This window comes from Heterocephalus glaber, unplaced genomic scaffold (assembly GCF_053883595.1).
Source record: "Heterocephalus glaber isolate CG9 unplaced genomic scaffold, H.glaber_assembly_v1.0 deba00001481, whole genome shotgun sequence".
In the NCBI taxonomy this organism is placed as follows: domain Eukaryota; kingdom Metazoa; phylum Chordata; class Mammalia; order Rodentia; family Bathyergidae; genus Heterocephalus; species Heterocephalus glaber.
Window position 1 is genome coordinate 36,615,594 of NW_028258317.1, and position 13,678 is coordinate 36,629,271.

General features: G+C 37.6%; 1 protein-coding gene across 5 annotated transcripts in view; it reads left to right on the forward strand.

Annotated features, from left to right (window-relative positions):
• The window catches only part of Psip1 (PC4 and SRSF1 interacting protein 1), a 46,151-nt gene that overhangs the window by 16,429 nt on the left and 16,044 nt on the right, over positions 1 to 13,678 (forward strand). For 3 of the 5 annotated variants that reach the window (XM_087183898.1, XM_087183901.1, XM_087183899.1), the window contains exons 4-8: positions 466 to 604; positions 2,928 to 3,032; positions 4,230 to 4,292; positions 12,134 to 12,227; positions 13,244 to 13,319. In XM_087183898.1, coding sequence (XP_087040024.1) covers positions 466 to 604; positions 2,928 to 3,032; positions 4,230 to 4,292; positions 12,134 to 12,227; positions 13,244 to 13,319 — 477 coding nt within the window. Of the gene's footprint in view, positions 1 to 465; positions 605 to 2,927; positions 3,033 to 4,229; positions 4,293 to 8,541; positions 8,590 to 12,133; positions 12,228 to 13,243; positions 13,320 to 13,678 lie in introns of all 5 variants that reach the window. The other 2 variants (XM_087183896.1, XM_087183900.1) reach the window with 1 other exon arrangement.

Here is a 13,678-nt window from a genome sequence, read left to right on the forward strand (position 1 = left end):
AGGTGTCGGAACCACTGAGCTAAATCCCTGGCCCCTCCGTGATCTTTTTTAAGAAGAAAATTATTTAGGAAGTTGTTGCTGAAGTTTTTAAAAAATACTTGCAGGCTGGGGGTGTAGCTCAGTATTAGAGTGCTTCTCTGGTACCCTCAGTTCAGTTTGTTTCAGCACACCAAAAAAAAGTATTTGGAATTATATATATTAATTTGTCTTCCCCCAGCATGGAACATTTATTGTTTTTTAAGCAACCTGAACCTAAAGAACAGCCCAGAACACTTGTTATAGTAGCACTTTATCAGTCTTCTCATGCCCTTGTGAAATCGCTCTCAATTCATGAAAAGAAATCACAGAAATTTAAAACTTTGCCCTTTGATTGATATATTCAAAATGCATCCTAGGATAGTGCTGTTTAATAACTTACATGGAATTGAGATTGCTTTGTATTCACAGCCTCCCCTTTTGTTTCAGAGCTTTTTTAGGACCAAAGGATATATTTCCTTACTCAGAAAATAAGGAAAAGTATGGTAAACCAAATAAACGAAAAGGTTTTAATGAAGGCTTATGGGAGATAGACAACAATCCCAAAGTGAAATTTTCAAGCCAACAGGTGAGTCATTTTACATAAAATGTAGTTTAGTATTTATTTGTTCAATCTTGCAAAGCAATGTTTGCCCTAAGTATAAGAAAATAAATACTAACAGCCTTGTGAATTTCAGATTAGATTATACTCTTACTTAGAAAATTAAGCCTTTTCCTTTTATGTGTAAATGAATTGTTGAAATTATTCATTGCAAACTGGGTAGAGTGACACATGCCTGTAATCTCAGCACTTGGAGCTGTGCAGGAGGGTCAGAAGTATGAGCCCAGCCTAAGCAGTTAAGTAATTTAGCAAGACTCAGTCTCAAAATATACAAAAGGGACTGGGGATATAGATTAGTGGGGAGGCTCTGAGTTCAGTTTCCAGTACACACACATACACACAAAATTAATTGTATGGGTAAAGAGATCTCAGAAAACAGAAGATACTCAGTTTCTCCTGACTGAAAGTTTAATTAATTTTTCAACTTTAAACCACGTTATTCTTGGCCTGGGGATTTAGCTCAGTGGTTTCACCGTCTGCTGTGCAAGCGCGAGGACCCGAGTTCGATCCCCGGTACCAAAAAAACCCCCCAAAAAACCACCCACATTATTCTCTTAAAGTTAAGTTTTTCATTTCTTTTTTTTGGTACTGGGGATCGAACTCAGGACCTTATGCTTGCAAAGCAGGCGGTGAAACCACTGAGCTAAATCCCCAGCCCTTAAAGTTAAGTTTTTAACTTAAAAGGTGTGTGATTTTTCTTACTCTCAATGTCTAAATCCATGGTAGAATTCTAATCCATATTAAAATATAAACCTAAACAGGTTAAATTAAATGTGTGACAAAAGTATTTGTTAACCCTGCAAATTAAATTTAACGATGTCCAGAAGAGCCACCTCCCTTTCTGTATTGTGTATCAGAAGTTTTATTAATTTATATTGATAGTACATTTTATGATGTGGTTTGCTTTTACCTAACTTATATGATTTTTTTCTCATACAACAGAAGTTACTGTTTCTTAAATTTTTTTGGTCCTAGTAATGATTTTTTTTTGAGGTAGTGGAGATTGAACCCAGGGCCTTGTGCATGTTAGGCAAGTGCTCTACCACTAAATCTCCAGCCTTTTAAAAAATTTTTGAGACAGGGTCTTGCTAAGTTGTGTAGGCTGGCCTTGAACTCAACATCTTCCTGCCTCAGCTTCCTGTGTAGTTGGGATTACATGCAGGCTAGTGCCACTGCATCCGACTGGCTGGTCCTGATATTACTTTGAAAATGTTTTTCTATATTACCAGTTGTACTCTTGAACTATATTTTCCTTTTTTTGGGCAGTATTGGGGATTGAACCGGGCCATGTACACACAGGCAAGAGCCTTACCCTGCTAAGCTATATCCCCAGGCCTATCTTCACCTCTCCTCTTCCTCATCCTCCTCTTTTTTTTCCCCCTTGTTGTGCTGGGAATCAAACACAAGACCTCAACAGATGCTAGACAAGCTGCTGAGCTACATCCTTAGCCCTTCATGGTCTTTTCTTCCAGCTTGCACATTCTGGTTACTCCATCATTTGGTTTCACATAATGTCTAGGTAGTTTTTGTCAGAGATCCAAATTTCTACTTCGCAATGAAAATTTTGGTAGGTTATATGGATAAAACCAAGTAACTTTCTGTCTTTACCAAAAGTCAGACTGCTTGTGCTGATCAGATGCATTTTGATTCCAAGGCCCAAACATGTCCCCATTGGCACATTTGTAGGGTCTGGGGAAAGCAAAAAAATTTGGTCATGAATTTTAAAAGTTTCTGTAGTGCTGTGAGTAATTTTCTGATGAGGGATACTAAACCTGTAGTAGCATTAAACTATTTCTGTTCTTATAATTTCGTTTTGCAATATCAGGGATTGACTCAAAGACTTCACATTGAGCTGTATCACTCACATACACACACACACGCACCTTAAAAATTTTTTTTATTTTGAGACAGGGCCTTGCTAAGTTGCTCATGCTGGGCTTGAACTTTCAGTCCCCGTCTCAGCTTCCTACACTGCTGAGATTACAGGTGTGCACCACTGCATGTGGCAAAATTATTTTTAAATTGTATATATCAAAATGTCGAGGCTGAGGGAGGAGGATCACTGCAAGTTCAAGGCCAGCTTGGGCTACATAGTGAGTTCAAGGCCAGACTGAACTACAAAGCCAGACTCTGTCCTGTCCTCCCCTGCCCCCCCAAAAAAGTAAAGTCCTGTGGAAATCAGGGTACTTTTCTGACTTTATTGCAATAGGCTCTTGGTTTTTCATGAGTACAACATTTTTAAATTGGAGAACCTTACTTTGTGAAATTAGTAATAGAGTATTGCTTACAGGCATCAGCTAAACAGTCAAATGCATCATCTGATGTTGAAGTTGAAGAAAAAGAAACTAGTGTTTCAAAGGAAGACAGTGATCATGAAGAAAAAGCAAGCAGTGAGGTATGTTTCATCTCTCCCATCCTAATCCCATTTTGTTGCAAGGAAGGAATAGTAAAATGAGTTGAGCATGGCAAAATAGGAAGTAAAATTTTTTGGTTTTGGTTTTGGTTTTGGTTCTGGGGATCGAACTCAGGACCTTGTGCTTGCTGGGCAGGAGCTTCACCACTGACCTAAATCCCCGGCCCAGGAAGTAATTTTTGAAGTACTTGAAAAATGAATGAGAACACACAAGAGGTTTATTTTCTCATATTAAATACAACATTATAAAATAGTCTATGTGTCCTTGATGTGCATGGATTTTTATTTTAATTTTTTTAGTGGTATTGGGGATTAAACCCACATTAGGCAAGCTCTGTACCACTAAGGTTATATCCCTAGCCCTTCTTAAAATTTTTATTTTGCACAGAATCCAAGTTGCCCAGGCTTGCTTTGAATTTGGGATCCTCCTGCCTTAGCCCACTGAGTACTTGGGATTACAGATGTGTGCCACCATACCTGCCTTGGATGTTTTTATTTGCAGTTACTTTATTTTTTGGTACTGGGGATCAAACTAAGGACCTTGCGCTTATGAGGCAGGCAGCGGAACCACTGAGCCAAATCACCGGCCCAAGGAATACTTTTTAAAGAGGAATATTGTGGAATAGATGTACTAGAAGAAGCATTAGACTGAATTTTTTTAAACCTAGGTTGATTTCCACCTCTTTGTGATTATCTCATTTAACCTTTCTAGACTTCATGAAATGATCATTGGATAATCTCTAAAATCTCAGCCACCTTTTAAAATTCACAACCATAACATTCAGAATTTTCCTGTAGAAGTGGTTTTATAAATTTATATAGACAAGTTCTGATGTATTAGCAAATATGACATTTTGTATTTGAGCTGACAGTGGAAGTGTTTTTTTCTCCCGAGGAAGATGCAGGCTAGTTTCACTTTATAATTTTAACACTTGGTAGGCATTTTGTTTTGTGTGTTTTGTTCTTTTGTTTTAATGCTGTAGATTGAACCCATGGCCTTTAATAATACTGTACCAAGACTGTTAATAATTATAATTTTAAAGGTCAGAGAAGCAAGACAAACTTGCCAAGCACTTGTAGTGAAATGTGTTTGTGATTTTTAGTTTAAGAAAGCTGCTTTCATTCTTGGCATAATTTATTCAGTTTCATCTGTGTGTGGGTGTTTTTCTTTCTCCTTAGGATATGACTAAAGCAGTTGACATAACCACTCCAAAAGCTGCCAGAAGAGGGAGAAAGAGAAAGGTAATTTCATTGACCAACCATAGAAATCTTTAAAAAACTTTTTTTAAAGTTTATTTGCATATGCCAGGGATTTAGCTCAGTGGTTTCACCGCCTGCTGTGCAAGCGCGAGGACCCGAGTTCGATCCCCAATACCAAAAAAAGTAAAAGGAAAACAGAAACAAAAACATAAAGTTTATTTGTATATGAGATGACAAAACTTCACTTTTTATTCTCTTTTTAAAGGTTATGTTGTTTACTTAGCAAAACTTTCTGGTTGATACAGCTATAATACTCTTAAGACGAGTTGAATCATAAAGGAAATAAAATGTAAAAAGCTATTGCTCATTTTTCATATATTTTAATGACTGCCTCAGACTTCTCTGTAAAATGGGTAGTGATACATACATAGTTACAATGTTACTGAAAGGACTAAGTGATGGGATGCTTGTAAAGTGTTTAAATCCTAGTCCTTAAATACTGGTGTTTTCTGTACAGGTGTTAGCCATCATGATGTTTACTGTTATGTCACAATGTATGTGTGAAGTGAGTGTGAAAATATGGGGCTGGGTATCTGGTAGTCTTAATGTGTTTCTTCTTTCCTGTGAGTTTTGTTCACACCTTTTTCTGACCCGTTTCTACCTCAGACTATTATATGTCAAAGATATAAAGAAAACCAAGAGTTGAATCTCTCTTGAGAAAGTATGGAAACAAATAACCACAATGACTCTTTTATGTTCTCATACGTATTTGGGAAGAGATATGATAAATTTAACAAGATCTTAAAAGACAGAATTTTAGTCATGTGTGGTGGCACATACCTGTAATTCTAGCACTCGAGGGAGGCTGAGGCAGGAAGATTGCTGAGTTTGAGGCCAATCAGGACTACATAGTGAGTTCAATACCAACCTGAACTACATAGCAAGACCCTATCTCAAAAACCAAAATAACACAGCAAACAAAAGACAGCAGAATTTTGACAGGCATCTAGTTGGAGGGAGGACTACTGAGGCAATTTAAATATTATATACAGTAAATTTCTTCTGGTTACAGTGTTATATTTTAGTACAGTGGTGCCTCGATTCACAAACTTAATTTGTTCTACAATTTTGGAAAAGACGGCCACAATTGTGTTTGTCACCTGATGCAGAGTTTGCAAACAAAAGCATTTGTGAACTGAGGTACCCCTGTATTTCCAGACTTTAAAAGTTAGAGGGAAATGGGTATAAAATCCAAATGATATCCTGAAGAATTAGAACTTAGAGAAGTGATGGGAAACCTCTGAATGATTTTACATTTTAGATACTCTTTTATTAAGGCAGTATAATGATAGGGATTGGATTGGACCAGTGAGACTGGTTCACTGGAAAACTCACTCAGGGTGCTCACTGACCAAGGCATGGAGTTGAACAGTGAGCAAGGAAGACAGGTTGCTGTTGTTATTGAACTTACGTTTTTATCAAGACAAAGTATAGGCTTTGTTTCATTGCACTTGGCTTTATGTGCCTTGCAATACCAAGCATGTTTTACAAATTGAAGATTTGGCAACCCTGCATTGAAGAAATCTTTCAGTGCTATTTTCCAACAGCATGTGATCAGTTTGTGTCAGACTTTGGTAATTATTACAATATTTCAGACTTTTATTATTATATTTGTTAGGGGAATTTGTGATCACTAATCTGTGATCACAACATTGGGCTCTAGGTATTCAAGTGAAAAGAAAATCACCTGCTTCTCACTTTTTAAATCAGAAGCTAGAAATGATTAAGCTTAGTAAGGAAGTGTCAAAACCTGAGCTAGGTTGAACCCTAGGCCTCTTGGGCTAGTAGGCAAGTTGTAAATGAAAAGGAAAACTTCTGGAAGGAAATTAAGGAAAGAAGCGGTCTCTACTTAAAAAGTTCAAGGAGAAAGCAGTAAGTGCTGATGCTGAAGTTATTACTATTTATTCAGAAGATGAAACTAAGATAATTGATGAAGGAAGTATACCAAACAACCAGCTTTCAATATAGTGGAAACAGCTTACAATGGAAGAAGATGCCATCTACGGTGAAGTTAGTGTCCACCTTCACAACTTTAAAGGACAAACTGACTCTTGCCTAGGGTCTGGTGCAGCTGGTGACTTGAGGCTGAAGCTGGTGCTCATCTTCATTCTGAATATCCTAGGGTCCTTAAATATTATACTAGATAATACTCTGCTCTATTAATGGAACAAAAAGGCATGGATGACAACATAGCTGATGATAGCATGATGTACTAAATATTTTAAGCCAACTGTTGAGTCTCACTGCTCAGAAAAACAGATTATTTTCAAAATACTATTGCTCATTGACAGTGCACTTCACTGGAGTTCTGGGGGAGATGTTCTGTGAGATTAATATTTTCATAACTGCTAACACAACATCCGCTTTGCAGCCTTTATGTGTGAGCAAAGAAAATGAGTTTTTTGAGATGTGATCTATTCCTGTGACGGTATTAGAAGCATAGTTGAAACAACAAAGAATTCATTAATAAACTTAGTTGATAAAGCAATGGCAGAACTTGCAAGGAATGACTCCAGTTTTGAAAGAAGTTCTCTTGGTAAAATGCTATCAGACATCACATGGAACAGAGAATCTTTTATGAAAGGAAGACTCTGTTGTGGGTCAGACTTCATTGTCTTACTTTAAGAAATTGTTGCAGTCACTATAACCTTCAGTAGCCACCAGGCTGACCAGTCGTCAGTAGTCACCAGCATCAAGGTAGGGCCCTGCACCCGCAGAAAGGCTGTGGCTCACTGAAGGCTCAGATGAGTGTAGCATTTTTTTTAAAGCAATTTTTGCATTTATTTTGTATTTTTGTGATACTAGGGATTGAATCCAGGGCTTCACATATGCTAGGTGAGTGTTGTACCACCAACTTACACCTTAGCCCAATAAAGTACTTTATTTTTTTGGTACCGGGGATGGAACTCCGGACCTTGCGCTTGCAAGGCAGGCAGCAGAACCACTGAGCTAAATCCCCAGCCCCCAGTAAAGTACTTTTTAATTAAGGGATATGCATGTTTTAAGGCCTAATGCTATTAATAGACTACAGCAGAATGTAAAATATAACTTACAGATTTGTGAAACCAAAAAATTTGTGACTCACTTTATTACAGTTGTCTGGAATGGAACCTACAATATCTTCAAGGCATGCTTATGAATATATAAAACCAGGAGCATTAAAGTGGGGCATTGACAGTTTAGAAAAGGCCTTGCTTGGCTGGGGATTTAGCTCAGTGGTTCCAGTGCCTGCCTTGAAAGTGCAAGGTTCTGAGTTTGATCCCCAGTACCAAAATAAAAAAAAAAGACTTGCTAAGGAGTTGGCATGAGATTGGAAGTACAAGACAGCAAGTTTTTTTTTTTTAATAGTATAAATGAGAGATGGGATTTAAAAGCATGACAGAGGTTAGGTTGATTATTGATTGAAAGTGGTTGGTAGAGTGGGGCAGAATCTGGAATGACTTGGTTAGATGAATTGATTTCAGGAAGGCTGAGAATGTTAGTTTTTGTTTTTTGTTTTGAGACTGTTAGAGATCAAAGTGACGCACCTGTAAGGAATTGTAATGAAAGTACGTATCTTTCTAGCACCAAAGGAGAAAAAGTGAAAAGTCAAAGATGTGGTCCTGAGTTAAATAAAGATGAGCTAGATGATATCAAGAGAAAATGCTAGGGCTGGGGATTTAGCTCAGTGGTTTCGCCACCTGCTACGCAAGCGCAGGGACCCGAGTTCGATCCCTGATACCAAAAAAAAAAAAAGAGAAAATGCTTACTGGGATGCATGCAGAAACAACCTCTGAGTAAATAAAGAAGAGAAAAGGTGACTGCAAAATTAGGCTGAGAATGAACTGCCAGGAAAAATGCAAGGGAATATGTCAAGCTAAACAAGGGAGAGGAGAATTTCAAGAACCAAAGAGTGATTAAGTGTTCTGTTATAGATAGCGTCTAGTAAGATACTGACAATTAGGCTTTCTCCCAAGATACTTTATAGTTTTATTAGGGGAATGAATGATAAGGACAGAATGAAGTGAATTGGAGAATAAAATGTTTAATGGTAAAGTTACAGTATATTTTTGAAATCATGGAAAAGAAGTAATACAGCAATTTAACAGGGATTTACATAGGTAAGGTAAAGTGTTTAAAGTGGAAAAAGCAGTAGATGCCTAAAACTTTTTTTTTTTTTGCAAAACTAGGAAAGGTGGAAGATATGAAATGAGTCAATATAAATTAGTTTTTTGTTTGTTTGTTTTCTTAGGGCCGGAGATTTAGCTCATTGGTTCCAGCCCTGCCTCACAAGCACAAGGTCCTGAGTGTTTTTGTTTTTTTTAAGTATATGCTGGGTGAGGTAAGGGAAGGAACATTTGAAGGAATCTACTTAAGGAAAAGATGGACATTTTAGCCTGTTTAACACAGAGAAAGATGGAGGCTACATAAATCTCTAGGGAGACTTGGAAATTAAGGGAATTCCTTCTATAGGACTCAGTCTCCCTCCTTCAGACCCAATCCAAAGCAAGACTTTCAGGCACGGTACAAGGTCTGAAGAATGGATTGAAAATTTATGCTAGCTGTTCAGGACCTGAAATAAAAGGCAGAGAGTAACAGAGTAATGAATGGCTTGAAATCCCAACTGAGATTGCATAAAATGAATGCGTGTTTCTGCGGTCCTTTGTGTAGTTCAGGCCACTCCAGTAGGGTGCAGCGGCTTGAGAATAATAGGACACAGAAGGTAGAATTGTGTAATAATCCTCATGGGGATAGTGGAACAGCTACAGCAAAACTAAAGGTGCAAAGGGCTTTGAGGAAGCATATCAATGGTAGTTTTAGGAGGTTTAGGGGGTTTTTTGGTACTGGGAATTAAGCCCAGGATCTTTTTAGTGAGCAACATCCCTGCCCTTTTCATTTTTTGAGACCGGGTCTTGCTAAGTTGCCCAGGCGGGACTCAAACTTGAGATCTTTCTGCCTCAGCTTATGTGCCACTGTGTCTGAGGGTTTGTTGTTAGGCAAGGTCTTGTGTATTCCAGATTGGCCTTGTGTTTGCAGTCCTCCCTTAGCCTCTGTAATGTTGGGTGTTTTGTTCAGGCTGGTCTTTGAACTCTCTATGTAGCTCAGGCTGGCCTGGAACTCTTAGCAATCCTTCTGCCTCAGTGAGTGCTGGAGTCACAGGCATGTGCCACTATGCCCAACCTCATGAGGTTTCTGCCTGTGGTATAGGTTTAGGCAAGATAAGGGAAGGTAGTAAAGCTAGAAAGTAGGGCAATCAGTAGGGAAAAAACGAATCAAAGATTAGAAGTCTCAGTGAACTTAAGTAAAATATGGAAGAAATTACTTATATTTATATTTAAGATATTTAGATGTATATTTAAAATCACCAGGCTTTCTTAAAATAATTCTTATTTTAAATTTTGTTTTCATGAGTAATGTTTTTATTGCTGTTTTTGTTTTGCAGTCTAGGAATTACAAAACTCTAGAACCCAGGGCCTTTGTATTGAGCTGAATCTCCAACCCTTTTTTTAGTTTTTTGTTTTGAGACAGAGTTTTGCTAAGTCATTAAGTTACCCAAGGTGGGCTTGAATTTGCAGTTTTCCTGTCTCAGCCTCCTGGAGTACATGGATTACTGTATCGGCATGCCTGTCTATCCCTGGCTAAGGAGTGATTTTGACTTGCATGATTTTGCTGTAATAATAGTCCAAGCTCACAGCTGGTCTTTTCTCTAGTAATTAGTGTAAGCATATTTTTATTGCATTAATTGATGAACTTGTTACTGGTTTCTCCGCAAATGATCCATTATACCTGAAGTTCTTAATTTGCTGTCTTTATTTGCCAAAATCAGAAAGTGTAATAAGTGAGTTTCTTGGATTTTTTTTTTTTTTGCCCTGTAGAGCTGACCCATTTGGACTAAATTTTAAAGAATTTTTGTTCTCTTAAGTCATCAGCAGGAAAAGAGCTCTCATAGAGCCTTGTATTCTCACCCTCTGATACCTGCGGAGATGCCTGGTTCCCTGGTCCAGAGCTATTAGGTTAGGACTGGGCCAGGGCATAGTGGTCTCAAAAATTCTTAACCTGAGCTAATGTTTAGGGAGGAATTTTTGCAGTATTCCCCAAGAATATTTCAAGGGTTATCTTAGATGAGTTTATTAACTCAAATATGCCTTTTTGTATTCTGATTATAAAAGCAATAAAAATATTTACAAAACTAACCCAAAAAATGCAGAGTTGGGGATGATAGAACATCCCCTAGAATCCCAGCACTCTGGAGACTGAAGCAGAAAGATCAAAAGTTAAAGCCCAGGGCCAGGGATTTTACCTCAGTGGTGCCACCGCCTGCCTTGCAAGAGCAAGGTCCTGAGTTCGATCCCAGGTACCACCCCCCCAAATGGTTAAAGCTCAGCATAGGCAATTTAACTCAGGGAGACCCCCTCAGCATAAATTCTTAGCCAGTCAAAGATTTCCATGTCCTTTTAGAAAGGTAGTAGTAGTTTACTAATCATCAGTAACTACTATCTGAATGATATACTACAGCCTTATCAACATTGGGCATGTTTGGAAATCAGATCATTGAGTAAAAGGCAGTTGGAAATTTTTTATTAGTAAGGTTGAATTATGCATGTTTTGAGTTCTGTCTTGCTCTTATGTTTTTTGCTGAATACTGTAATTAGTGCTGAATTCTAAATAGGTGGGGAGTAGGGCGCATGGTTATAATCCCAGCACTCAAGAGGCTGCAGTGAGTCCAAGGCCAGCCTGAACTACATAGTGAAACTGTCTCAAAAAACCACTTCAGGGCTGGGGATTTAGCCCAGTGGTTCCGCCGCCTGTCTCACAGCGCAAAGACCGGAGTTCAATCCCCAGTACTAAAAAAAACACTTCAGTGGTCCGTCCATCCTTCAGTTTCTTTGTTTTTGCAGTTACCATCAGTACTGTTGCCTCATGTTTGCATTTCTCGTCCAATTTGTGGTTCTTAACCCTTATTCCACTGCAGTGTTTAAGTCAGCAATACTGATTCTCATTTGGAATCATTTCTCAGGAGAGTTACACCAGAATTTATGAGAGGACATTATAGTTTGCAAAGAGCCTGCTTTATGGGAAACAAGAATAACTCCTATGGGAGAATGTCAGGTATCAGTCTCAGTTCAAAAATAAAATGTGTACGTATTAACAAAGTTAGAGAATTAGAAATAGCAATGTGTGAGTTGCTATAGCATAATTACATTGTATTTTGGTTCCCATATTATATCAAGAATATTACCTTAAAAAAAAGAGTATTAGCTTTTTTTTAGGAATGATGTTTTTTAGGTTGAGATTTATTTTGGGGTGGGGGGTTACCGGGGATCAAACTCGGGACCTTGTGTTTTCGAGGCAGGCGCCGGAACCACTGAGCTAAATCCCTGGCTTTTGCCATTCATTCATTCATTCATTCATTCATTTATTTATTTTGGGTACCGGGGATTGAACTCGGGACCTTGCGCTTGCGAGGCAGGCGGTGGAACCACTGAGCTAAATCCCCGGCCCTTTATTTTCTAAATAGCAGAACATTTATTGGTACATTTTAGGCATACATAATGATAACACTCATTGTAGGGAATTTCCACCCATACATGATACATCCCACCTTTCTTTTCCCCTTCTCTCTTTCCCCTGAAGCCCCCTCCCTAAAAAGGTATATTTAAAAACAAATAATTTTCTAGGCTTCTAAGAGTTTGAGGATGTTGCTCTGATAAGCTGTCTACAGATAATGAAGATTATAAAGGAATTATGCTTATACCTGCTTGGCTTACGTTAGACTGGTATATTTTTGCTATCAAATTAAAGTTTGAATACATACTATTTGCTAAATATTGTTTGTGATTCAGGCAGAAAAAGTAGAAACCGAGGAGGAAGGAGTAGTGACAACAGCAACAGCATCTGTTAATCTAAAAGTGAGTCCTAAGAGAGGACGACCTGCAGGTAGGCTTATTATTTAAATATTTGTTTGGCTTGTGATTATTATTCCAGTGCATTAAAAGTGTTTCTGCCTCGGCTGGGGATTTAGCTCAGTGATTCCGCCGCCTGCCTTGCAAGCACAAGGTCCCAAGTTCAATCCCTGGTACCAAAAAAACAAAGTGTTTCTGCCTCAAGTGTTCTGAAATGAAGTGGATAGGCAGTTGAGTACAGCCTTATCACTTAATGACAGAGATACAGATACAAATGGTTTCTGCTGTGACGTATTCAAGTCGGAAATAATGTCACAGGCATAAGCTTTCTCGGAGTCATAAAGAAACAGCATTTGCCTAATATTAACAGCTATTAATATTTTCATTTGCATTATCTGTTTATAAGAATATAACATGCTCCTCTCTTCATTGCCTACTTAGTATTTTAATTTGGCAAATTTGGAAATCTCACGGGAGGACCTTCCTAATACAAAGTAAAAGAAAACTAACAAAAATTGAGCCAAGTTTTTTATGTTTCATAATAGGATTCTTACTGAAAAGAGTTAAGATGAATAATAGCCAGAAAAAAAAACCCTGAGAATCTATTTGCATAATAGTTTGGAACACAGTACAGTCGTAATGGATCAAATTAATGCCGTTAGGAAACTTGGTGAATTCTGATACAGACTTAGAAAGATGACTTTGTAAATATACGTAATAATATTGTAGTATGCCTGAGTATTTACTGCAAGTGATTCTACAGTTGAATTTGTGACATCGCTATTAAAACAACAATGAAAAATGCTGTTTTAAGCCCTTTCAGACATACTCAGGACAAATTGAAAATTACTCTGTTCTTTAAATGCTTTTCTTTTACTCATTTGATCCATGGAGATGTATTGTTTTTAAACTTGTAAGTTGTATCTATAGTAAGTCACTAGATGATAATTTTTATGTAGTATATATATCATTTGTAATCTTTCGTATATGAGATTTGCATTTTTACCAGAACTGGTAGTTAATGATTTTTTTTCCCCACATGAATGTTAGCTACAGAAGTCAAGATTCCAAAACCAAGAGGCAGACCCAAAATGGTAAAACAGCCTTGCCCTTCAGAGAGTGACATGTGAGTTTATCTTAATGTGTAATTATGAGACCTTCAGGTATATGCATATATCACTTTGCATTTTTACCTGTTTTGTTTGATAGGATGTGTATTGCTATAATTATTTTGATATTTGTAAAATATAAAGGGTAAATGGGCAAATTTTTGTAAAAAGTAAAACTTGGCAGGGAATCAAAATATGTGATTATTACTTTATTGATCTATTTAAGACCTTTTCTTGGTACTGGGAGACATAAAATTACTTTTTGCCACGCAGGGTAAATCTGTAAAAGGGAAATTGGTCAAGATATTATGCTGAAGTAATTTTAGATATATTTTGAGTAATGTCTACAAATCTCTTTATCTCCTTCAGAATAAGT